This window comes from Delphinus delphis, chromosome 16, assembly GCF_949987515.2.
Source record: "Delphinus delphis chromosome 16, mDelDel1.2, whole genome shotgun sequence".
NCBI lineage: Eukaryota > Metazoa > Chordata > Mammalia > Artiodactyla > Delphinidae > Delphinus > Delphinus delphis.
The window spans coordinates 9,287,948-9,313,790 of record NC_082698.1 but is presented as its reverse complement, the minus strand read 5'-3'; the positions used below and the strand labels follow the sequence as shown (position 1 = coordinate 9,313,790).

The following is a 25,843-nucleotide window of genomic DNA, read 5'->3' as shown; positions in this document are numbered from 1 at the left end:
TCTAACTTATTTCTCATTTGGTCTGGTTCAGTTCTTGTGTGAACAAGTAAATAGAACAAGTACAAAATGTGTTTGGTTAATTGACTTGAATTTAAGGACAGATTATTTGGTAGACTTGGAAGGGTGTAACTTGATATGAAATTGCACAAGGAAACATGAGTCTTTTTGGGGAAAAGAGCTTATTTTGCTTAATTAGAAAACGTGTTCTCAAAAGCAAAATCAATTATTCTGGCTTCAAAGCATTGTTTGAATCATCCAGGCTGCTGTTGCGGTGTTTGGTTATTGGTTAGATCGGTATGACACAAATAAGGATGAGTGCAGAGGACATACTGATCCCCAGGTGAGCTGTAGACCTGCACTCATAAAAATGCCCTGTTAAGTATTAGAGGCTGCTTCTTGCAAACCCACTATTAGTAACAAGTAGTCCACACTTGCTGTGTATCCAGCATCTAGTAATAATGCAACTGGATAAAGGATATCTGTGTTGGATTTTTATTAACTGGTGCAACTTAATTTTCTTTCCCTGAGAAGTATTTTAAATGTTTTTATTTTTTTTTTTAAATGTGGAAGTTCTAAACTTTGTTGCTTTCACCAAAAAAAAAAAATAAAAGATCCCTTTCTCAGCCATTTTTTTACTTCTAGTTAAAGTAGTGCTGTGTCTTTATCAGAAGTTCTAACAGTTGGTGAGGCAGGAAATGTTTGTATAAAACTGGAATGACATACCAGCTTAGTACCAGACTTGGTAAGAATCTTCCTTGTCATGGGAGGTTTGACAGTCCACATATGACGCAGCGAAAAATACACTTAGATGGGTTCGTATTTTCCATTTGCAAACTTCCCTGTGAGGCAGATCCAGAATTGGTTATTTGTATATGTTATTTTTTAATGACTTAACGAAAATCGTATTTTTGTCAAACCTCACGTAAGACATGTATTGAAAATATTGCTGAATTAGAGTTAACATTTACAATTTTGACTGACGAAATCCTAGCGTTTTATTTTTATGACATAACGTGAATAGTGCCTTACTATGGTATATTCATGAAGTAATAGCGCCACCTTCTGGTTACATCATTGTTAAATTTGAAATCTCGCTATTTCACTCAAAATTAGAGAAGATACGTAATTGCCTAGGATAGTTTGGAAATTAATATAAAACTTAAGTCAACATTTGTGAATGACTTCTTTAATAAACCTTTTATTTGGAGATAACTGTAGATTCCCATGTAATTGTAAGAAATAATACAGGGCTCTTGTATACCCTTTTTACTCAGTTTTACCCAATGATAACATTGAAAAACTACAGTAAAATAATATAACCAGGATATTGATACTGATATGGTCAGGAAACAACAATTCCATCATCACAAGGATCTCTCATTGTGGCCTTTTTAGAATCACATTTACCTCCTACTTTACAGGTTTGGAAATAAAAGTCAGTTGTTTAAAATCACACTAGGTTTACAATCCAATCTTCTTTATTTCAAGGTCTGGGCGCTTAACCATTATGGTACTGCTGCCTCAGTAGAAGTCTTGAAAATCATTCTTTGTTTATATTGTACTATCTCCAAATTAATAAATGAGTTGAATTTTCATTCAATCTATTTTCAATATTTTTCAGAACCATAATATTTTAAATGATATTCTTTATGCATGCATTTAAATTTAACATTTGAGAATCGATAGTAGATAAATATCCTGATCGTAACCTCCCGGAGAGGTTTTTAGCCCTGACGTTTGACATGTAAATTAATAAGGTTATCAGAATAAGGATTTTAAAAATAGCTTTATTTTAGGTTGCCAGATTCTGGAATTGGAAGGAGTTGCAGAAACTGGTTATACACTAGGTATAGGGTAAGAGTGAGGTGTTTTTCCATGTGAAGAAACTTTTGACCTTCTGATGAGGTCTTGGGCCAAATGGGTGTCCAGTGTTACAATATGCAGTGCACAGGAAACCTAAGAAAAAGATGACACCCACAAGGAATTTGCTAACAGAAATATAAAGTGTAATATGTGATCAAATCAGTCATGGAAAACTACACATCCAGAGACTGAGATGGTAATGGTGGAGTGGGTAATAAGGGAAGCATAGTGATGGAGGGGATTTGGAAAGGTCCCAGAAGAGAAAAAGTCCTTATAAGTAAAAACTATGTGACATGACAATAAATTTGGAAATGATGATTTGGAATTTGAAGTATCCAGATTCGTGCATAAAATTTAAATTGTTCTCTTGAAGTTTCATTGCCTCTTTCTCCCTTCGAAATGAGAGTACTTTTACCTGTCATACTGGTTTTCTTCAGCATTGGTCGGCATTGGGGCAGGAGAGAAAGAGTGGGTGGGAAATGTGGGGATCTTTCCATGATTTAGGAACTTAACCACATGAAAACTCACTTTTGCCTGGCTTTGGTACCTTCACGATGTGAACTTAATCTCTTCCCTGTGGAACCTTATTGTTTCCAAATAGAGGCCATTGGTCCCAGTGACATCTTTTCCTTTGTGACTTTCATATGCATTGTGCTCCTTGTCATGGTTCATGTTATCACTCATGTTACCTTTTCTTCTCACTCTCCTTTGGCCTGTCTGTATTTCCAAAGTGGAAGATTTCCTAATCGATTAGAAATGGCGAGTGAAGGGAAGTGATGTTTCAAGGATAACGGCAAGTTTTTTGGCCTGGACAACTGGAAGAACAGAGAGCCCTTGAGCTGAGGGGCAAAGGTTGCAGGTAGAGCAGGTTTGAGGGCAAAGGTTGCAATTGCAGTATTGAGTGTGATGGTTTGAGCTGCCTAATAGATACCAAGGAGAAAGGTCAGGAAGGCTGTTGGATATACAAATTTGGATTTGAGAGAAATCTTTATTGGAGATAAAAATTGGGGAGCCTTCAACATACTAGGTGCTATTCAAAGCTATGAGGCTGGATTATAGAGATGAAGAAAGGAGAAAAGAGGACCAAGGAACGGACAGGGTGCTCCAACATTAAGAGCTCAGGAGAGGAATGGCAGTGGTAAATGAGAAGTTGTGACTACAAGTCAATTGGAAGCAAAGGACAGAAAATGAGTCAAGGAGGAGGGGCTCAGATGTGTCAAACGAAGCTCACAGGTCTAGTAAGAGGCCGACTGAGAAATGACTGCTCGGTTTGGCAGTGTGGAGGCCATTGGAAATCTTAATAGGAGCAGTTTTGGTGGAGTGGACCAAACAGAACTATTGTGAGTTTTGCTGTAACAGGAGCAGAGAAATGGGATGGTTACTGGTAGCCAAAGCGGATTCAATAATTTTTTGTTGTTTTTTTTAAGATAGAAGAAATAGTGGCCTTTCGTTGATGGGATGACCCAATAGCAAAAGGAGGATTGATGATGTAGGAGGTGGGGAGACTTGTTGGAACCAAGTCCGGGCGGAGATGAGATGGAATCTGGCACACCAGTAGAGGGCTTGGCTTTATTCAATGTGTTGGTGTTCTGTGGTGGGAGGGCAGAGTAAGTGGGTGCATGTGGAGGGAAGGAGTCTCTGAAAGTCTGGTTGCCTCAGTCTCAGCAACTTAGGAAACAATCCTCAACGGTGAGATGGGGAAGACGGTTTTAGAGGTTTGAGGAGAGAATAGAAAGTGTGAATTGTCTCGGACTGTGGAAAAGGAATGGACTACAGAAATAGAGGACATCCTGGCAACACTTGAGCTCTGTGGTCATGAATTACCGTCTTAAATAACAGGCAATTGCAGTCATTTTTGTCATGCTCCTAACTTTAGTGGAAAGGCCTCTAGTGGTTCCCATTGAAAGGCACGGTGCTGGCTTTTGGGCTGAGGTGGGAATATTTTATCAGGTTAAAGAAGTATTCAACTATTCATATTTTATTGAGTTTTTTTTTTAAATGAAGAAGGGTAGTTGAATTTTATCAAATATCTTCAATATCTGTGGAAATAATCTTGTTTCCCTCAATTAATTAGATCAATTAATTTGGTGGATAACATTAATCCATTTCCTAATATCTATCATTACATTTCAGGAATAAGTACCATTTGGTCAGGATGCATTCTTTTGTTTTATTTTATTTTATTATTTATTTATTTTTTTGCGGTACGCGGGCCTCTCATTGCTGTGGCCTCTCCCGTTGCGGAGCACAGGCTCCGGACGCGCAGGCTCAGCGGCGATGGCTCACGGGCCCAGCCACTCCACAGCATATGGGATCCTCCCGGACCGGGGCACGAACCTGTGTCCCCTGCATCGGCAGGCGGACTCTCAACCACTGCGCCACCAGGGAAGCCCAGGATGCATTATTTAAAAATGTACTGCTTGATTCTGTTTGCTATAACTTTATTTGGGTTTTTTGGCATAAATACAAGTGATACTGGTTTGTATTTTTCTTCTGTGTGGATCTAGTCTTTGTAGACTTTGTGGTGTTATGCCTAGCTTCGTGGAAAGAACTTGGAAGATTTTCTTCTTTTAAGCTGTTTTGGAACAGCTGAAAAAGACTTGGAATTATTCCTCTAAAGAGTTGGTGAACTTTCCCTGTGAAACCTGTTGGACCTGTTTTGCGGGGCTACATTTGACAACTTACTTCCTCATGTCCTCTATGAAAATTGATGCGCTTAGGTTTTCTATCTTTTCTGGAATCAGTTTTTTTTTTAATTAAAAGAATTATTTACGTACGTATATATTATTTCTTCATTTATTTACTTTTGGCTGCGTTGGGTCTTCGTTGCTGTGCCCGGGCTTTCTCTCTAGTTGTGGCGAGCGGGGGCTACTCTATGTTGTGGTGCGCGGGATTCTCATAGCGGTGGCTTCTCTTGTTGCAGAGCACGGGCTCTAGGTGCATGGGCTTCAGTAGTTGTGGCGTGTGGGCTCAGTAGTTGTGGCGCACGGCCTTAGTTACTCCGTGGCATGTGGGATCTTCCCGGACCAGGGCTTGAACCTGTGTCCCGTGCATTGGCAGGATGATTCTTAACCACTGCGCCACCAGGGAAGTCCCTGGAATCAGTTTCAATAAATTATATTCCTAGAAAAGTATACATTCTAAGTTTTCAAATGTATGTGCATGGGGCTGAGCAAAACACACAGTGTAAGAACTCACTTTGTCTTCAACTCAAATGAACTAACATGAACACTTTGTTTATATGGCAAGTTGTGATATCTGATTTTTACTTGGCACCAAGATGATTACAAACGCAAACATGGGCACCAGAATAAAGTGCTGCAATTCAGGTATAAGGAGGCCATCTAAATCAAATGTATGGGTCGTCTAAAAATTAAAATTCAAGTGTGACATATATAATTTATCATAAAGAATCAGTGATCCCAGGAGAACAAGTCTGGGTTTCTCATTTGAGAAACAGTCTCCTTATGGAAAGTGTTTAAACTTCTTAGCTTCAGGCGCTTACATTTCCACCTTCTCACACAGTGCTTCTTGTATATCCTACGCGCCAGTTCCAGGGAACCATTCTTTGTTTCCTGATTTTCCTACCTCCCTGTCATTATTCACGCTGGTCCTTCTGCCTGAATGCCACTTTCCTGATCCCTTGTGCTGTTTAATCCCACTCATCCTTCCATTTCCGCTAAGATGCAACTTCCTCCTTGAGATGTTGGACTTGCTTTCTCAGCTTCCCCACAACACAAGCCACGATGGCCCCAAATTACCTGATTCCCTCTCCCTTCCTGTGCCAACATTCAACTCAGTTAATTGGAACTGGAATGCATTTTAAGATTTTGTGCTTGAACTCTGGGCTGACTGTATAGCTTCTCTCACCGCTGCAGTCTTTTCAAAAAGCCAATGACTTCAAAATTTGGAAGAGATTAGAAAATGGAAACAGCCTCAGTCTAGCGGTTTGTTGATTAGATTGGCCCAAAAGAGAAGTACATAAGAGAGAAAACAAAATTTAAACAGATCCTGGTAGTGTTGGCCGCTCTGTGAAAGTACTGCGAGAATGTGTGGTTTCAGCAGTCACTCACAGCTGTTGGAGGTCCAGGGTCCCTTTCACGCTCATCACATTCAATTTTACATTGAAGTTTGGAGCGCCCATAACTGCCCCATTGCTCTTCTGAGCCTGCAGTGGGAGAAAGTAAATTCTAATTCCCGAAAGCAGTGGCTCTCAAAAGTGTGGTCCGGAGACCAACAGTGTCACCGTCATCCGAGAACTTGTTAGACGTGCAAGTTATCGGCCCCTCCCCAGTCCTACTGAATCAGCGCCTCTGGGGATGGGAGCAGCAATCTGTTTTAACGCCTCTAAGTGATTCCGGCGCCCATAAAGTCTGAGACCCGCTGCCCTAAAGCATCCATTGCGTGTCGTGAATTCTCTCCTAGGCATCTCCTTAGGAGAGCTGAGAAAATGGTCACCCATATCACCGTCTGTGTTCTGGGGTTCAGTTGAGGAACCCCACTGAAAAAGGCTGCCTGCATCCACCTGCTTTGAGAGATTACACTCAGATAAGAATAAAAAGTTTTCTTTATTTGATATCTTCTATAGAGACAGAATTCTATCAGGAATCTAGGAAAGGTGCTTATACCATTTAACTCTGAGCCTCCTGGCAATGGAAGAAGCAGATGTTGAGTTCTGTAAGTCTGTTGTTTGATGCAAAGAAGCATGTCACCTTTACTCAGCCAGAGAACCTTTTTGGCATTGAATATTCAGAAGCTTCTGTTGTATGGATGTGTTACAAGGGACACTGAGTAAGATGGGATCAATGTCCTTAACACTAGCACAGGAGTCTGTCCAGTTTTCTCTAAGCTGTTAGTGTTAAAAATCTATTTCTTCCGACTGACTTGAAATAAGACCTTTATCAGTGTCTTAGTCAGCTTGGGCTGCTACAACAGAATACCTTAGGCTGAGTGGCTGATAAACAACAGAAATGTCTTTCTCGCCATCCTGGAGGCTGCGAAGTCCAGGATCAAGCTGTTGTGGCGTCTAGTGAGAACGCTTTTTCTGGTTCTAGGCAGCTGCCTCCTCGTTCTGTCCTCACGTGGCGGAGGGGCAAGGGAGCTCTCAGGAGTCTCTGGTGGGGTGAGAGTGGAGCCCTCATGGCCTCATCACCTTGCCAAGGCCCTACCTCCCAGTACAATCACCTTGGGGGTTAGGTTTCAAGATATGAATCTGGGGGGGGACACAGACATTCAGGTTATAGCACTCAGGCAGTAATCGCTCAGAGTGGAGTCCATTTCTGAACTTCTTATAACATGAATAGGGATATTTCTCCGCCAGAATCATACAATATGAGTAATTGCAGTTAACAATATATTTTAATATCATAGAAATGTTTTTCTATTCAATTTTTGAAACTCTGAATCTTTATCTTGGAGTTCCAAAATATCTTACTTTTTAAAAATTGGAATTACGTCAAGTTTGTAGTTTTGTGAGGTGCTCCTGTTACAACTGAGATGTGATAGTAGCTGTGTTAGGTGACTCTGTGGGCGGGGGGGTCTCCCCACTGGGGATCTTCCTGGTAGCTGTTTGCATTTGGGGGAAGGAGATTTGCAGAGGAGGCCATGTGCGTGGAGGGAGAGGATGGCTGGGTGGAGGCTCTGAACACAGAGAAGGCTGTGAGTAACGTGCCTTTGGAGACAGGATGATAAGAAGTACCCCTGCTTTAGGACCAGGTGGCAGAGTGGGCACAGAGAAGGGTGTTCCCCCCAGTTCTGTGGGACCCGGTGTGGACACAAGCCACAAAACTGACATCTGCCAGGCCATTGGTCACTTCAGTTGGTGAGGTGCTGGGGGCTGGCTCAGGAGAGTCAGCTGTTGAATTTTGGGGAATCATGCAAGCTGGTTGTCAAACAGCCATTATTGAAAATTAGACATAAACTTACAATTACATAAATTACATTAGGAACAAAGGTAATAAAAAGACTCAGAACCCATCACTTCCTAGTTGTCTTACTGCATCTAACTATTACCCACGCTCTAGGGGTTATTTACATCTACTGGACCTGGGTGGTTGACGGACTGTGTGATGCTGTGCGTCCTGCCTCTCCTTCCAATTCCGTGTTCAGTGATGTTACATCGGCAGTGTGACGTGCCCACAGGGGAAGCATTTACACCACAGAAATTGGCAAACCGGAAGTTACAAATGAAGGCCTGATTTATTCTTTTACTGATTGTCTAAATGAGGGGTTGGCAACTTTTTCTGTAAAGGGCCAGATAGTAAACGTTTTAGGCTCTGCAGGCCATAGGGTCCCTGGACTCTTTATTTTTACTTTTCAAATTTAGGTCTATGATCCACTTTGAATTAATTACATTTGATGTCTGTATGGGACCTATGTTCATTCCCCCCCCCCATATGAAGAGCCAATTAATCCAGCACCATTTATTGAAAAGACCCTATTTAATTGCAGTTATGCCTTTGTGAAATCAGGTGACTTTTGTCTGTATGAGTCTGACTTGGACTCCTTCCTGTTCCATTGATCTATACTTTCATCATATGCCAATACCCAGCTGTCCTGATTATTGTTAAATTATGTTGTGATTCCCAAACACCATCTTCAAGGGTATCCTGGGAGTTGCCACCTCTATAGAGTTTGCAAGGCCATTTCCTTGTGCCAGGACACAGAGAACTGGCCCCTAGGGATGGGGACAGTGAAACAGGGAAAACAGAAAGGGAATGGATAAGCCACGTCCAGACACCAAAAGAGCTTATCTAAAGACGTCAAGGTTTTTTGTTTTTTAAAGATGTATAGATATCTTGGTGGATTAAAAAGCATAGAAAAGCATCCTCATTTTAAAATGTCAGAAAATATAGATTTGGAACAATCTGTAATCTTTTTGTATTCATTCAGTGCTAAGCACTTGGTACACACTCTACCATGTGCCCAGTGAATAGAAGGCAGTCATGGATGGAGCAGATGCTGAGCTCAGAGGAGGGAAAAGGTGGGTGTGAAGTGCCTAAGGGACTAGGAGTGACCCCAGGAAGGAGCACAGCCCAGGGTTAAGGGGCCCTAGGAGAGGGGGCCTTGGCTTTAAGGAGAGCACGACTGGGGAGGTTGCCCCCTAACAGGGCTTTGGCTTTCTTGACCTTTCCTTCCTTCATTTTAATACTCTCCCCCCTAGTATTAATGGTTAGTGCAAAAAATAGAAAGCAGCAGAAACTATCATCCATCCCCCACCACCCCTCTACGCAGAATGAACCACGGTTAACACTCAGGTTTTGTTCCTTCCAGGTTTAAGTCTGATGATTATTTTTTTAAACAATCAGGAGCAAACAGCACGCACAGTTTTATATCCTGCATTTCTTGTTCGGTGTATAAGTAACCCCCTGGGTCTTTCTTCTGTTTCCTCTCGAATCTCAAGCCAGGGAAATTGGGCCGTTCGTGGAGGATTTCCTGAAATCTCTTTGAATGATCACAGGGGTTGGGCTCGGTCTTCCTGAAATTGAGGGTTCTGGTTTTTTCTCCCTCCACTCCTATCAAGCTACAGGTCTTCACGTCAGGAAGGCTAGTGTAAACGCAAGAGACTGAGTTTTCGGTCTGATTTCTAAAAGTGGTGGTTCTTCCTTTTTTTTTTTTTAAAGGAATAGAGAGTCAATTTAATAACTGGGTGCTAGGCACTGAGATAGGCTTGAGCACCCAGAAACTGTCCCTAAGAAGCTAAGAAGTGGAGTGCAGCAGGAGAGAGAGAGGCAGGTGTCCATGGTGTGTGGTGATTCTATGGAAGGATGGAGAAGGGCTGTGGCTGTGAGCCCAGTGGAAAAGTACCTCGGCCGTGACTCATCACGGATAATGTGCTGCTGATGTCCCACTGTCACCGTCCGGGAGTACTGACAGTGACAGCAGAGGTCATATCAAAAATGGAACCAAGCTGAAGGGAAGAAAGTAAATGAAAATCAAGATGAAAATGTATTACTTCAATGCAATTCCTGGCTTCTGCTGCAAGCGAACATCTCTAACTCAGCCAGTGTGCGACTTGTGTCTGCTCTGTGGCTGGCACTGTCTCGCTCAATGGGCAGTCCAGGTGGCTGGTCCAGGCAGCTCCCAGCCTGCTGAAGCTGTAGGGGGGTGGCATGGGGTGAGCCATCCAGGCACAGTTCGGTTGACTAAATAGGGGCTGTGGATTAGACAAATGGAATTCCCAGTGCCACCGAATTTTGGATCTCTAAGGACATTACCCTGGTTATAGAACAACTGGATGGTTTAAACGTGTTCACATAGCATCACTACATAGGAACAGCCTGTGGTTCTCAGCCCGGCTGCCCATTGCAGTCCCTGGAGAGCCCTGAAAGCTAGACACCAGGGATGCTCAACCACACCCCCTAGAGGGGTTTATATGTATTTTATTTATTTATTTATTTATTTATTTATTTATTTATTTTTTCGGTACGCGGGCCTCTCACTGTTGTGGCCTCTCCCGTTGCGGAGCACAGGCTCCTGACGCGCAGGCTCAGCGGCCATGGCTCACGGGCCCAGCCGCTCCGCGGCCTGTGGGATCTTCCCAGAACCGGGGCACGAACCCGTGTCCCCTGCATCGGCAGGCGGACTCTCAACCACTGCGCCACCAGGGAAGCCCTCACCTGGCTCTTTGATTCTAGTCACCTTGCTGAATGTGAGGTGGCATCTCGTTATGGTGTTGATCTGTTGATGACTAACAATGTTGAGAACTTTTCACGGGCTTGCTGGTGCTTATTGTTTTTCCTTAAAAATTGTTTTTTTTGGAAATAATTTTAGGTTTAGAGAAAAATTGCAAAAATAGGACAAAACTCTTATTTACCCTTAGCCCAGATTCCCCAAGTGTTAACCACATGTGCTTAATCATTCTCTAGCTCTGAAACATTTAAGACTAAGTTGCAGGGCTTCCCCGGTGGCACAGTGGTTGAGAGTCCGCCTGCCGATGCAGGGGACACGAGTTCGTGCCCCGGCCCGGGAAGATCCCACATGTCGCGGAGCGGCTAGGCCCGTGAACTATGGCCGCTGAGCCTGCGCGTCCGGAGCCTGTGCTCGGCAACGGGAGAGGCCACAGCAGTGAGAGGCCCGCGCACCACAAAAAAAAAAAAAAAAACAAAAAAAAAAACACTAAGTTGCAGACGTGAAGTTTCTTTACTTCTAAATGTTTCAGTGCGTATTTTCTTAAAACAAAACAAAACAAAAACAAAAACCAACTTTCCCTTTTGCAACCACAGTAAAATCATCGAAATCAGCACAAACTCAATACTATCGGTTACTGAATTTATCCAACTTTTGCCAAATTCCTGGGTACCAGCATTTTTTTTTTAAAGCCCCCCAGGTGATTCTATTGTACAACAGGGATCTCTGTCACCTCCCCTCGCTGAGGAGGACCATTAAAGCCAGCGAGGAGAATGTCCTCCCTCAGGTCATTAATGATTTAGGAAAGAGTTTTCAGGGTACCCATCCTCTGGGGCACCTTTGTGTGACTTGGGAAAAGACACCTCTCCCAGAGCTGACCCAGGTGGGCAGCCAGCTGGCGAGCAGACAGCGTTACACCCCCTGCACCTAGCACACGGCGCCTTCTCCATCCAGGACTGGCTGTAGCCACGGAGGAGGGGGTGGGGGGAGAGGCCCGCCTCCTGAGGGCCTGGGACAGCCAGTCTGTTCTGCTTAGTTGGATGTGTACCCTTCATTTCCGCCCTTGGCGAGTCTGCGCTTGACATTTGAGAGGGGAGGAGAGAGAGTGACTGCAGGCAGAGCGGCAGACTCTTTGTGGCACAACGTGAGCCCGGCTGCTAAAATCCTAGCTGAACTCTATTTACCATACGCTCTTCTCTCCTGCCAGAACCCTCCCTCTACTTCCCTATCCCTCAGGCCCGCTTTCACCCTGGTCCCGGTGGTCTTTCTAACACACAAATCTGACCACATCCCATTCCTGATTAAAACCCCATCCCTAGATGAAGCCTGAGTTCCTCCATCCTCAATAAATGGGAGCAGTGGCCGTCTCTGCTCTGCTCTTCCCTGCCTTTGTTTAAGGTCTACAAAACAGAAACTCCCGGGATGTGGAGCTCAGCTATCTGAGTCTTCAGCAGCCGTCCAGGAGCTTCTGATGCACGCTCAGGTTTGAGACCCCCTGGCCTAGTAGCTATGGTCACAGGGAGGTCCAGGCAGGACCCGCCCTTCTCTGGTTCAAGTTTCTCAAAGCACACGTTCTTTACAGCTGGTGAATCAAGAATATTGACAAATATTTCCAATGAACCTATTCTGTGCCAGACAAAGGAAACAGGAAAGATGGCGTGGGTGGGAGAATGTGACTGGGTGACGGGAATCCCAAAGCCCGTGGAAGGCCATCTGGGCGGCCCCTTGAGCTGGTGGCAGCCTTGTCTTGGGGGGTTATACTGAGGGGAGCAGAGACCTCAGCTGTCAGCGACTTCTGGTCCAGGTTTTTAGAGTAGACATGGCTGCATAATTCTTTTATATTCTCACAGCTTTACACATCTCATGGTTCCCATTGATTTAAGGATTAAAAAAAAAAAACAACTAAAAGAGAAAACACTTGGCGGTATATGTAAGAAAACAATTCAAGTTTGTAGAAGAAGAATCTGGGCCTTCTAGGTCAAGTTGGTTTAAACTTTGATTTCTAAGCACCTTAGAAATCCTATTGATAAATAAACTGAGTGAACGCTTTTTAACGCTTATAGAACTTCGGCACTTTGAGGATCCCTTAGTGTCTATATAACTAGACGGTGAGATAACTCAAAGGTTGAAGCACCCCCTCCCTTTTAAAAAGTCTTTTTACGAGTACCTTTAAAATTCTGTCTCATAATTTCCTTGAGTCAAAGTTGAACAATCTTTCCTAAGAGCATGTTCTATATGTGAACTTTTTCCCATATAGGTGAAGGGGTCACATATGGTTCACATATGGGTGAAAGGGGTCAAAATGTACAAACTTCCAGCTATAAGATAAATAAGTCCTGGGGATGTGATGTACAGCATGGTGTCTACAGTTAATAGTATCGTATTACATATTTGAAAGTTGCTAAGAGAATAAATCTTAAAAGTTCTTATCACAGGAAAACATGTTTGTAACTATCCACGAGGAGGGACAGATGTTAACTGCACTTACTGTGGCCATCGGTTCATAACATGTACAAATACCGAATCATTATGTTGTACACCTGAAACTAATGTAATGTTACACGTCAATAACACCTCAGTAAAAATGCATCCCTCCAAACCAATGCCTGTTTGCACTAATACGTGCAAATGAACAGATGCACAATGAACCATCAGAATGCTTGAGAGTGGGATGGAGGTGGAGAGATGGATATGTGAGTAAAAGAGAATAAATAAATACAGAAAACAAGAGAGGGGCCTTGAATGGAAAAATATAAAAAGTATGATTTACTCAATCCTGTGCACCTGGGGTCCAAAATAAATATATCCATAAAAATATGAAATATCCTTAAAAAGACTACACATTCTAAAAAAACCTCTTAAATGTTAAAAGATATTTTCTTAAAAAACAAACAAAAAACCCTTTTCTGAAGGCAGGTTTTTTGTTTTTTTTTTCCAGTAAGTGCTTTTCCCAACTCATTTTTGAATGATATTTTCCAGGGTTCATTTTGTGACTAACCCAAGGGGGTAGCAGGATGCTCCCTTCTCTACCTAAAGATGACATCATCAAACCACCACCAACAGGGTTTGCATTTCGGTTTGTTTTCTGTGACGTGGTGCTGGTTTGTGTTGACTCATCCAAACTCCTTAGTAAGGCATATGAACTTCCACAGTCTTGCCCCAAGCTCCCTTCCCATGCTTATTTCCTACCTGTCTAGACAAAACTGGCTCCTCGTTGCTCTTCTTTTTTTTTTTTTTTTTTTTTTTTTTGCGGTACGCGGGCCTCTCACTGCTGCGGTCTACTCCCGTTGCGGAGCACAGGCTCCGGACACGCAGGCTCAGCGGCCACGGCTCACGGGCCCAGCCACTCCGCGGCATGTGGGATCTTCCCCGACCGGGGCACGAACCCGTGTCCCCTGCATCGGCAGGCGTACTCTCAACCACTGCGCCACCAGGGAAGCCCCTCGTTGCTCTTTAAACAGCCTTGTCTTGGTTCTGTGCCTTTAGACATACTTCTTGTGGCTACTTTCAAATGTCACTTCCTCCATGAAGCCTTTTCCAATGTGGCCAGGAGAGTTAATCACACACAACTGGGAGGAGACAGAGTGACCTGGGTACCAAATCTCACCTCTAACACTCACGACCTCGATAAGTTACTGGATTTTCCCAAGTCTCAGTTTCCTTATTTCAAAAGCAAGGTTGTGATAATAATACCTACGTTACAGGGTTGTTGTCAAGCTTGTATATTCAAACTGCTGGGAATCTGCTCATGCTCAATAAATGCTTGTTCCCTTCCTCTCCTCAAAAAGAAAAAACAAGAAAAAACGCGAACTATCTTGCCTAAAAGGCGGCATGCTCTACATGTGACCTTGTTCAGCTTTTCATGCAGCTCCTGAATAACAGAAAATTGACAAGCTGTCATTCATTACAATTTGGTGCCTGCCTGTGGGTCTATTTGAAATTGTGTCTGTCTGATATTTGGTCATTGAGAGTGGAAAAAACTGGTCACGCACCTTGCACTTTTAGTTTTCTAAAGCAAATATACTGGAACGAGCTAATTAGTGCAAACGTGGACCATTGGTCTTCTGCAGTTGATTTAGGCGACAGGTTAGTCTTAAATTAATGAAAGGTCTGAATTAGAGATCTTGAGGGCTTGAAAGGAAACAGAGCAATAGCCAGGTCTGGGATTGTTTTCTACGGGGGGTCCTTCTTTAATTAACAGCCGTGAATGTTTTGTGACTTGATATCAGAAATCCTAATATTCCTAAAGTGCTTCAGAAGTTCTCCAGAATATGTTAGACATCCATACCGTTTGCACTATCTCTGAAGGAGGGGTTTGCACTGAAGAAGTCGTTGCTGAAATGAATTAACTGTTACAAAGCTAATGGAATCTCTTTGCTTCTTATCCTATTGGGTTATGCTAACTGCATCTTCAATGTAATTCAAAGTTCTCCTTCACCTAAAATCGAATAATGTATCTATAGTTTTAAATGTCTGTTACTGAATCCACTTTTTTTTTTTCAGTCTAGCATCCATACTGCAGCAGGGTGATTTTGCCAAAACACAGCTCCTTAAAAGCCTAGTGGAACTTACCAGCATCAGTGTAAGCCCAACTTCCTTAGGTGGACAGCTGGAGCCCTTCTCAACCTGGCCCCCTACTCCAGCTGCCTCTCCTGCCCACGGGGACCCCTTTCCCGCCTGTAGCCACACTAGAATTTTCCCAACTAGGCGGCCTCGTAATATCACGTCCCCTCCCACCCCCGTGGACGATGTGCTTCCTGCTGTTCCCCGTCCCTCAAGATGGAGCTCTGTTAGCACCTTTCTAACGCCCCAATTTTCCCCTCACGGAAGTCCTTCAACCCCCCTGCATTTGTTTTCTTGTCCTTCTCTCTCCTGAGTAACAGGCACCAGTTTCCTGCGCCTCACGGAGTGCGTTCACGGGGCTGTTTACACTTAAATGAATTAAAATGAAAGATGAGTAAAGTTCAGTTCCTCACGGGCACTTGCCGCATTTCAAAAGCTCAGCAGCCACATTTAGTTGGCGGCGACCTTCTGGGGCAGCACAAGTAGAGAGAGCCTTTCCATCACGGCAGGAAGTTCTAGACTTTGAGCTCCTGCAGGGCAGGGGCTGCATCATTCAACACCACGTCTCCGGTGGGCAGTAGAATGGCCACCACATGGCAGATGCTCAGAAGTTTCTCCTGAACCAAACCAAACCGATCGGACGTGAGACTGTCTTCAGAGAAGCAGGACCAGGGTGTGCCTATTGTCACAGGAGGTCACCACCTTCTGACGGTGGGGTGGCAGGAGGTGATGGGAGCGTGCCTGGTACTCAGAGGGAAGGGAGCCCAAACCAGCTCAGAGGTGGCATGTGCCAGCCAGGGTTCTGTTACTATGGAGAGAGTGAGAGTGGGCGCTATGGGGGAATAACTCAGGATACCTGCCGCCCTGGGACCACAGGGCAGCCTGGTTTGAGGGCATTTTGGGGGAGAGCGTCGGGCATGAAGTCTGGACTTCATGTGACTGTGATTGAGAGACCGGGAAGTTAGGGGGTAGGGGACTGACAAGACTTTAGGAAGAGACAAAAGTGTTACCACTGCTCCCTAGCTTCTGGTCCTGCAGATGAGGAAAGGCAACAGGGCTCTCACCACTCTGGGTCCTTCATGCACTTGGGAGACCCCGTGGGAGATCTTTCTCCTTCTGAGAAGCACAGCCATGGTTCCACTTCAGAAGCCCCATTTCCAAACCCAGGCTTTGGCAGCCATGGTGTTTCATTGTTCATTCTTCATGAATAGGCTTGACTTTGTTCAAAATGAAAGCTTACATGCTGCAGATCTGGCCTGCAGAGGGGATGGCAGGGAACTCGCCTGTGTGGCTTCAGAACTGCCCCCTTTTCTCTGGAAAAATCCTCTCTAGGAATCTGTGCCAAGACCTGGCGAGTGAGAAATGACTTTTCATGATGTATTCAAAAAATGCATCTTTTAAGAAACTATCTTTATAAGTGGCAGCAGAGGAGGAAGAAATAAAAGAGAGAAAGAGTAACCCTTTCATTTCAAAAGCAGTATTTCTAGATATGGAGATGCTGGGACGAAGGGATGGTCAATGCTGGGCGCCTGAGGCCAGGTTTCACCTGATTTATTCTGTTCTTCCACACGTGCCCTCTCGTGGACACACACACAACACCCTCCCACGTGGACGGTTCAGGGCCCCCATAATCCTTTCAGTGGGACTTTAATTTTCTAACTCAGAGTCCGTGGACTTGTTGGGGCCCCTGGATCAAGCTGTCCCCTTGGCGATCCGCGTTACCCTCAGAGCAGGGGGGTGATCGTGATGCGATCATGGTCTTTCTAAAACCTTGGGCATTTCCAATTCTGCTTCTCAGGTTCTGCTCGGTCTTCCATTCCTCCCTCAGTTGACTCCTCCTGAGGAAACCACCAGCATGGCTTCCAACAGCAGGGAGGTGCTTTCTTCCTTCCCTAGTAGTACAGCCCTGTGGCCTATGTGGCTTGCATTTCCGATCATCACAGTCACAAACACCTCTTCTAGGTTGTGAACCATCACAGGAGTGGTTCCATTGCCAAAAACACTCTTAGGTTAGTTACCCCAGGGAGACCCGTTGTCACGGCCATTTTCCTGGTGAAGGTCCCTGAGGTCCTTAAGCGATTTCCAGAAAGCACAGAATTAAGGGCTAGAAGTGGGATTTTGAATCCAAGCCCATCAGATGACATGGCTCCTGCCTGCTTCACTAGGTCACACTAACTCACACTGGAGGGGAGGAAGGGCACTTCAGGTAGAGAGGAGAGCACGAGCAAAGGCAGAGAAACCTTCAACAGGAAGGTTATGTTCCAGAAAATGCAAGTTATTCAACTCTGGGGGAGCAAAGTGTGTGTGGTAGGGGAACAGAGTGGAGAACGGGGTGCGAGCGTGATGGGGACCCAGTGGGACGCTCAGAGACTTATTCTCTGACAAGAAGGGAGCTCGGATAAGTTGTGGTCATGTTCTGTTTTGAATCATCTAGTTCACTCTGCAGTCTGGTCACTTGGCTGGAGGGTGGAGGATGGGAACTTGCAGGCACAGACCGTTTAGAAGGTGCTCTGGCTCCATCACTCTTAACTTGTGGTGTGACCTGGGGAGTCACTTACCCTTTCTGGCCTTCAGTTTTCTCATCTGTAAAATACAAGTATTGGATGAAAAGGAGTTTTCACCAATTTATCCACCACCGCAGGCCCTGTTTATCTCATCTGCTCACTGGCCTGCAGTGGGGAGAGTCTTTTTATTTCCTGATGGACTTTGCTAATTATTCCTCTCCTGCACCCCGCCCAACCCCTTTCTGGGTAATCACAGCCAGCCAGGCACTCAGGGCCTCTAATCAGCAGAGGTATCACCCTCCTTTGGTATACAGGGCTGAGTGAATTCTGAGTGAAGGCCTCCCTTCCCACAAGAAGGATGTTCTGGTTTTAGGAAATACTGCCATGGGGTCTAGGGACACAGGCTGGAGACCAAGACATCTTTGTCATGCCCCGGGTTCCTGGACCTCCTGCTTCCGGGCTCTTGGTCCCAGGGACCCCTCTGGACGCTGGACGCTAACATGTCTCACATTTGGGAGGTGCTTGGAGCGGAGGTTACACATATTTGGATTTTACGTTTAAACTATTTTTGTTGGAAAAGTACCGCGTGCCCAAGGGAACAACCCAAACACAGAAGAATAGTGAAAAGTCGCTAAGCCCCCTAAGGCCGGTCATCTCAGGCCCGTGCCCACCCGCCCTTGGGAGCCTCTGCCCGGCTGGCCGGACCCAGGGCTGCGTGAGGCCGCCTCTTACAGGGTCCTCCGGCTCAAGCTCTGCCCACCTGCCGGCCTGGCACCGCCAGGGCACGGAGACCCACCTCAGGGTCGTCCCTGCTCCTCCTGACGACGCCTAGACTGGCGTCTGTCCCAAATGGCTCACCGAAGACTCTCAAGTGGAAGATCAAAGGCGAGCTCTTTTATTTAATAACAACGTTTTGAGAGAATCACGCATGTGGTGAAAAATTCAAACAGTACAAAGCCTCTCTCCCACCCAAGACTCCCCCCACCCCGCGCGTTCGCAGCTTCTCGCTTCTCCTTCAGGAGCTATTCTGTGCATGTACAAGCACGCATCCTGCCCATAACAACTTTTGAAAAGAATCTGACTCGAACGATTATATTCTAATTACTTATGCGCTTTGCTTTTTTCACTTAACCGTGGATCTGGGCGCTGGCTTTCTGCCAGCCCCGCGAGCCCCGCCTTCTTCGTAGGGCTGCACAGGGTCCACGGTTCCGGTCGCGCGTGCCGAGCACAGGGGTCAGTTCCACCAGAGTGGTGCTCGTCCTCCTCCTCTAGAGCGCGTGACCGGGGCAGGCGGTGCCACCGCCCGGGGTCTGGGCAACGGCCCCTCCCGAGGCCGGGCGGGTCCCCAACTCTGCAATTTGCGGGAACTTTCCCGGGCGCTCGCGCGCCGGCCAACCGCAGGTTCCCCCGTGCAGAGCCTCTTTTTAGTTTTAAGGTCGCGAATCGCGGCGAGAGAAGCCGCAAGAGGCGGATACATGGGAAGCGGAGACCGGGAAACGAAGCCCCGCGAGCCGGCGGGCCCACCCGCGAGCCGCCCCGCCCGCGCCCACGAGCCCCGCCGTGCCCCGGCGCGCCCGCCCTGCCCCCGCCGCGGGCGGTCCCCGGTCCAGCAGCCCGCCCGCCCTCCCGCCATCCGGCCGGCCCCCCTCCCGGGCGCAATGCCCGTCCCCAAGGCAGCTCGTCACCGCCGCGAGGCCAATGGGCTGGGCCGCGCGGCCGCGCGCGCTCGCGCCCGCTGGCCCCGAGTCCCTCCCGCGCTCTCCCCGGCGCCGCACTCCTGCCCTCGCTCAACCGGCCGCCGCCGTCGGAGCCGCCATGCAGCCCCCGCGCGCCCCGTTCTTCCCGCCGCTGCTGCTGCTGCTGCTGCTGCTCGCGGCGCCAGGCGCAGCCGGGTGTCCCGAGCGCTGCGAGCCCGCGCGCTGCGCTCCGCCGCCGGCACACTGCGAGGGCGGCCGCGTCCGCGACGCGTGCGGCTGCTGCGAGGTGTGCGGCGCGCCCGAGGGGGCCGAGTGCGGCCTGCAGGAGGGCCCGTGCGGCGAAGGGCTGCAGTGCGTGGTGCCCTTCGGCGTGCCCGCCTCGGCCACGGTGCGGCGGCGCGCGCAGGCAGGCCTCTGCGTGTGCACCAGCAGCGAGCCGGTGTGCGGCAGCGACGCCACCACCTACGCCAACCTGTGCCGGCTGCGCGCCGCCAGCCGCCGCTCTGAGAGGCTGCACCGGCCGCCGGTCATCGTCCTGCAGCGCGGCGCCTGCGGCCAAGGTACCTGCGCTTCGGGGAGCTCCCCGCTCTCCGCCTCCCGGCCCCGACCTGCCCCCGCGGGACGGACGGGCCGGCAGAGGGGCAGCGAAGCTTAGCGGGGTATTCCGGGCGCCCACTGGCCGGGAGAGGCGGGCACCCGCCCCGGCGGGGGCAGCGTTGCGCGGGCTCTGTCGGAACCGAGCTTTGCGCCTAGCCCAGGGTCTGTTCCGCGCGCGGCGGGTCCTGGACGTGCTCTGTCCAGAAGCCCGGAGCCAGGGTGACGGGGCATCCCGCCCGCTGGCCGGCTGCTGGGTGCCCCGCGGGGAGCCGCACCGCGCCAGGGCCTGGGGGACAAACAAGACAGGAATGTGGGCATAAAGAGAGTTGAGAAGTTCGGGGCTGAAAAAAGTGCCGTGTGCTGCGTGAGTCTGAGGCTTTGGGACCGGGTCTAATTTCCGTAGCTTTCCCTTCTTTCTCTGCATCTGCCCCCCCCCCCGCCCTTTAAAATTAACCATGCATTCATTTTTATTTCGGATACTGTCGTTGAAAACATTGCCTTTTTATTTGAAAGGGACGGTGTTGCCCGTCAGGCTCCCCAGTTTCCCTAGGTGACCTCCCCGCCCCCTCCCCCCCCACTCGCCGCCCTGGCCAGGCACCAGTTTAGGCGGTGCAGCGGCGTTGCTGCCGCCTTGCTTCCCGTGTTTTGAGCCAACCCTACAAAAATGAAAGTGGTTCTTTTTGAACAAGCTGAATGTAGTTTTGGATCACAAAATATGCAGACGCAGGGGTGAGGGGAGAGGGTTAGGGATGAGGGAGAAGGATATCCTCTCCCTCCTTAAGCATCTTTTCTCTATCAGCGAGACCCATCCTGGCAGGGGAGGTGATGGTGATGGGGCAAAGGGTGGAGCAATCGTCTAACTCTCTCGCGGGACCTTCCAGAGGGATGCTTCTCGTCTCCAGTCAGAGAGACCATGTGGAAAAACAATACGGAGTTCAGCTCCGGCCAATCCGGCGGTGTGGGGACGGGCCAGCTCTGCTTGGCAGTGCACTTTGTTGCAGCCACACGGTGCCTCTTCGCCGCGGGCAGTGCGTGGAAAGGGAAAGAGGGGAGCCCAGCGCAAGGGGCTGCTCTAGGTTTTCATTGTAGGAAAACCGTCCAGCACTAGGGCCTGGCACAGGTTGGCCGACACAGAGAGGAAGGTGCCACAGCAGTGTAGGTGAAACGGAGATTGTGTGTTCTGCCAGCACGGGAGCAGGGAGCCAGCCTCCGCGCTCAGGAAACAGCCTGATTAGAGGGTGGAGGAGCGATATTCCCGAGAGAAGTGAACCTGCTGAGTCTGAGGTATGGGCATGACAACGCGTGCGTATTGAGTGCCCACTCTGTGCCCCAGTCCGTGTGCCTGGTGTGTTACACGTGTGACTGCACTCGGCCTTCACAGCCTCGAGAGGAGGGAGCCTTTGCTGTCATTCCCATTTTACAGGTGGGGGAACTGAGGTGGAACTACTTGCCCAAGGCCACTCAGCTGGAATTTGAACCCGGACAGCCTTACTCAGAAGCAGCCCAGTGTTTAGCCCCAAGCCTGGGGAAGGGAGGTCAGGCTGGGTAAAGGAAGTTTGGGGAGGGCCCGAAGTGCATCCCACGTGGAGTGCGGGGGTCAGGCTGAGCCAGGTATTGCTTGGTGAACAGATTGGTGTGGCTGGGGCTGCTTGGGGTGGGGGGCATCAGGGGTGACCCAGGCTGGTGGTGCAGAGCCCCAGGGCCAAAGTGTTCTCAGATGTTCTTGAGCCAGGGCAGCTCAAAACAAAAAAACCAAACAATAACCAAAAATACCTGGGTAGGACAAAGCTAGCAGTAGAATGCCAAACACGCCAGGGCACGGAGTTCGGGCTAGTGCAATCAGTAGTTTGGGTGTGAGGTGATGACTATAAAAAAAGCACGTTGTGTGTTTTTGTCAAAAACAAGCTAGCTGTTACTGTTTGTAGTCGAGCTGCACAGGGTCCTGAGTAACTGGCAGTATTCAAGCACCGAATTTACTGCCAGTAAGGTGGAGTCACTGAGTAAGTTTCAGGTCATTAATAGTCACCGTGTGTGTGGAGGGAAACAGGTCCTCTCCCACTGGCTGTCAGGCCCACAGCGGGCTCCCAGGAGAACCAGCGAGGGGACAGCCACGGAAGGATGAGCGTGGTGGCCCAGAAAGGAGGGAGAGACGAGGGTGCAGAGCTGTTCTCCTCTGTCCTTTCTTTCTGCAAATATTTACTGAGCTCTACGGTGCATCCGGCACTGTTTGTGTGTGTGTGTGTGTGTGTGTGTGTGTGTGTGTGTCTGCCTGGCACATAGGAGGCACCTGGCAGATGCGTGGGGGGATGTTGAATGAATAAATGAACGAAGGAAGAAACCAGAAGTGCTGGAGATACACGATAACCCAGTCTTTCCTCAACGGAAGGTTTCACTTTTGCCGCCCTTCTCCCCCCATCTAGCATTCCGCCCTTGACTTCCTGGAGGTACCTCTGAGGACAGGAGCCTGGGAGCCAAGACTTCATTCAGTTGAAGCCCTGCCCACAAGCAGGTCACCTGACGTCATTGTTAAATGCTGTGCGTTGGCCGCCTGCTCCAGCTGTGAGCCTTGGCAGGAGCACTGTTAGCTGGAGTGCCCCTGCGAGGCCTTTTGGAGGAGGCGCTGTCGTACGGGAGGCCTGGAGTTGGAGCGAGCGTGCGAGGACGAGGGGAAGGATCGGCTCCCCGATTCACGAGATCGCGAAGAGGGTTTGTCTGGAGCGGAGAGCGAGGGCAAGGGAGGTAGGACAGGCTGGCGCGCAGCGTTTGGGAGCCACAGTGGATCTTTGGATGGCGGAATGAGCCACCATTCGAAAGAAAGCACTTTTATTTGTAAGCTGTTTCACAAAGACTCCAGAGGGGGTCTCTAATCATGGTTCTGGAAATGAAGGCAAATCATCTATTCAGAAATCAATGCTGCTGTCAGGGTTTGGATGGGAAAGTGTCCAGTTATACCAGAGATCAAAAGAGCTGTCGTCTTCCACCAGGGGCAGTTTGGATTAGCTTCAAGCAAAAACTCTATACTGGTCAGGGGATTACGAAAAAAGAAAGGAATTGCAATTACTAATAGTCTGATAATAAGGGCTAACATATACTTCGTGCTTATTCTGTGCCAGGCCTGCGTTAACCCATTTGATCCTCCTAGCAACCCTATAAGGGGCGTGCTGTAATCCTCCCCAGGTTACAGCTGGGAGACAGAGTCACAGAACAGTACCTTGCCCAGGACTTGAACCCGTGCATCTGGTCCACAGCCCATTCATAAGCACTCTGTGCTGTTGACAGAGAAACCGAGATTATAAGCCAACCCCAGCTAAGCCGAAGCTAATAGCTGGAATAAACAGAGCTCCAGATGGCCATGGCCTTGAGCTGAAACAGAAACAAAGGCCACGTCACAGTGCTCGCTCCGCAGGCACAGGAGTCTGAGGACATGGTTGCCCCCAGTTGCCATGAAGGCAGCCCTTGCTGGAAAAAAAGCCAAAAAGCAGAAGCAGCTGTAGCAGAGATCCATCCAAACCAGAGCCCCAGGCCCCAGACTGCTCTTGGGCAGAGAAAGGCTCCTCCGGATTCCCAGACGCTGCAAAAAACTAGCCAGGATGTGTAGCAGATTTCTGCCAAAAAAAGGACAGGAAGCCAGAAAAGAGGCCTGAAAAAGACTCCTCAAGCATCAGAAGTCTAGTCCTTTTCTCCTCCTAGTACACTCTCCAGGAAAGCGACCCGCCCCACCCAAAAAAACCCCAGCAGCCCCGAGCCCAGGAACTCCTCGTCCTGGTCTCACCCCAGGCCTGACAAGGGAGGGCTTCTGAAGGTGCGGGCCGGCCCTGCATTCCTGGCGAGGAACCACCACTGGCTTAGATGCCTTTTGAATAGTTTATAAGGCTTTGCTCACTCTGGTTGGTTATCTTCTTTTGTTCTCAGTTGGTTTTGCTAAAGAGTTAAAATATTAAGGTTTCATAAAATTAGTAAGCCAAGTGTATAGAAGCCAAGCGTCTGAGTAACTCCGTTCCATCCGGAGGAGCTGTAAATAGATTGCATTAGCACTTAAAATAACTGCATTCAGTAAGTGATTATGGCGGGGACCATGAGCTAACTGTGGTCAGACGGCCGACGGCCTCGGGACTGCAGGGCTGGATCCTGAGTGCATTTGGAGTTGTGTGATCCTGGACGCCGTTCCGTGCCTTGGATTGAGAAATCAGACTTTCCATGAGCTTATATTTCAAGTGAATAAATAGTGATGGTAAGGCTTAATTTGAAGAAGAAATCAAGCTTGGCAGAGGGTGAGGCCAGCTGGGGTGGAGGGACTGACAGGCTGAGACTGCCTCTGACCCTGCCTAGGCTGTTACCTGACCAGGTGACCGGCCCCCGAACCTTCAGAGCCTCAACAGTGAGGGGATTGGACCAGGTGATCTCTGAGGGCTCTTCCAGCTGGAATGGTGTGTGATTCTTGTAAGAAAGCTAGTCTCTGAAGAATTGTGGTAACCTCATCCTTGTTTTAAAGCCTGGGCTGGCTTCTTTAAGAGTTATTTCTTTTTCTTAAGTTATCGATGGTTAAAGCCAGGGTTCGGGTTGAATGCCTGTGGCCCACTTGGGTCTGGTTGCCTCGTACTGCAGCTTTGTGCTGTCTGCTGCAGGTCCCCAGGTGACCACTGCGGTGGCATGTCCAGCCCCAGGAGGTGAGCTCCACTGAACCCGGTGACCCTTGCTGTTTCCCAGGGGCTCCGAGGCTGGGCTGCATGTGTCCTCTGGAGTGAGATCCCTCCTGAGCCCTTTCTCCTTCCTTCCCCATCTTCTCTGCCGTTAACAAAAAGAGAGAAAATTAATGTCAGCAGAGAAAATGAGAAGAGTGTAGCCATCCCAAATGGTTCCCGTTGAAGAGGCATGTCTGTTGCCGCTGGAAGGGCAGAGTTCAGCTTTTGGAATTAGTGCCATGAGTTCTATTTCTAAGTTCATTCAGAGCATTTATTGAACACCTTCTGTGTACTTAGAAGGTCCAGATAGAAAGAATCAGAGGTGAGAAAGGCTGGGTAGCCCGTGATCTCAAGAAGTTCGTAGTAGGTCATATCACACCCGGCTTAAGGAGTCAGATCACCACTTTGTAAAGGGATGACTTCTCGTATGTGACTTAAACTCTCTAAGTTTCAGTTTCCTCATCAGTAAAATCATTATAAAAATAATGGTGCATACATACCTATGTCATAGGTTTGTTGAAAGATGGAAACACCTCATTATATGAACTTAGTGCTTAGAACTGTGCCCAGTGCATTACTAGAACTGGATCAGTGTTAGCTGTAATAATAATTAGCATCATCATCGTCATCATCGTCAAGGAGTCCGCTCAGTAGAGGAAGCACTATAATGATGTCTCCCTGGGGATAAGGTGCGTGAGTGGCTTAAAGAAGGCGTCACAGAGAAGGAGGGTGATGCGGGACCTGTGTCCTGGAGGCTGACTTGGGGTTTGCCAACAAATATGTTAGAAAAGCTTCTCTGGGCAGAGAGACTCAGACACCACGTTGCCCGTCGTCACCCTCTGAAACCCCCAGGCGTTGTCCGTACCATCTGAGAAGTGTGCGACTTCTCTTGAATGAAGAGCTGCATGCCTGGAATACCTGGGATTTCACAAATGTCATCTCATTAACCTTCCTTAGAGTATGTGACGCCCAGGAGAGAGCAGTGTATAGCAGCCCCAAGACCTTCCTGAAGGACGCTTACTTTGTTTTCCATGTTTTGGGAATTCCTCACAAGGAAAGACTTGTCACATCTTAAGGAAAAAAAAGAGTTTGGGAGCCCACAGATACCCTATTATTTTCGATTCCTAGGACGAATTGTCAAGTCAGTGTGTTCTGTAATAGCAGTCCTCCACAGCGTCATGTGACAGCAGCTGGTCCCTCACCAGGAGATCATCGTGCCTCCTCGGGCACATGGTGGTTTCAGAGGGCGTATTGTTGTGGCTGGAATTTTCAATAATTTTCAAATTTGAATAAGCTCTGTCTTAATGAG

General features: G+C 48.1%; 1 protein-coding gene across 1 annotated transcript in view; it reads left to right on the top strand.

Annotated features, from left to right (window-relative positions):
* The first annotated feature begins 19,256 nt into the window (after positions 1-19,256).
* The window catches only part of HTRA1 (HtrA serine peptidase 1), a 57,316-nt gene continuing 50,729 nt past the window's right edge, over positions 19,257-25,843 (top strand). Inside the window, exon 1 of the mRNA XM_060033913.1 lies at positions 19,257-19,815. Within this exon, the coding sequence (XP_059889896.1) occupies positions 19,257-19,815 (559 nt within the window). The remainder of the gene's footprint in view (positions 19,816-25,843) is intronic.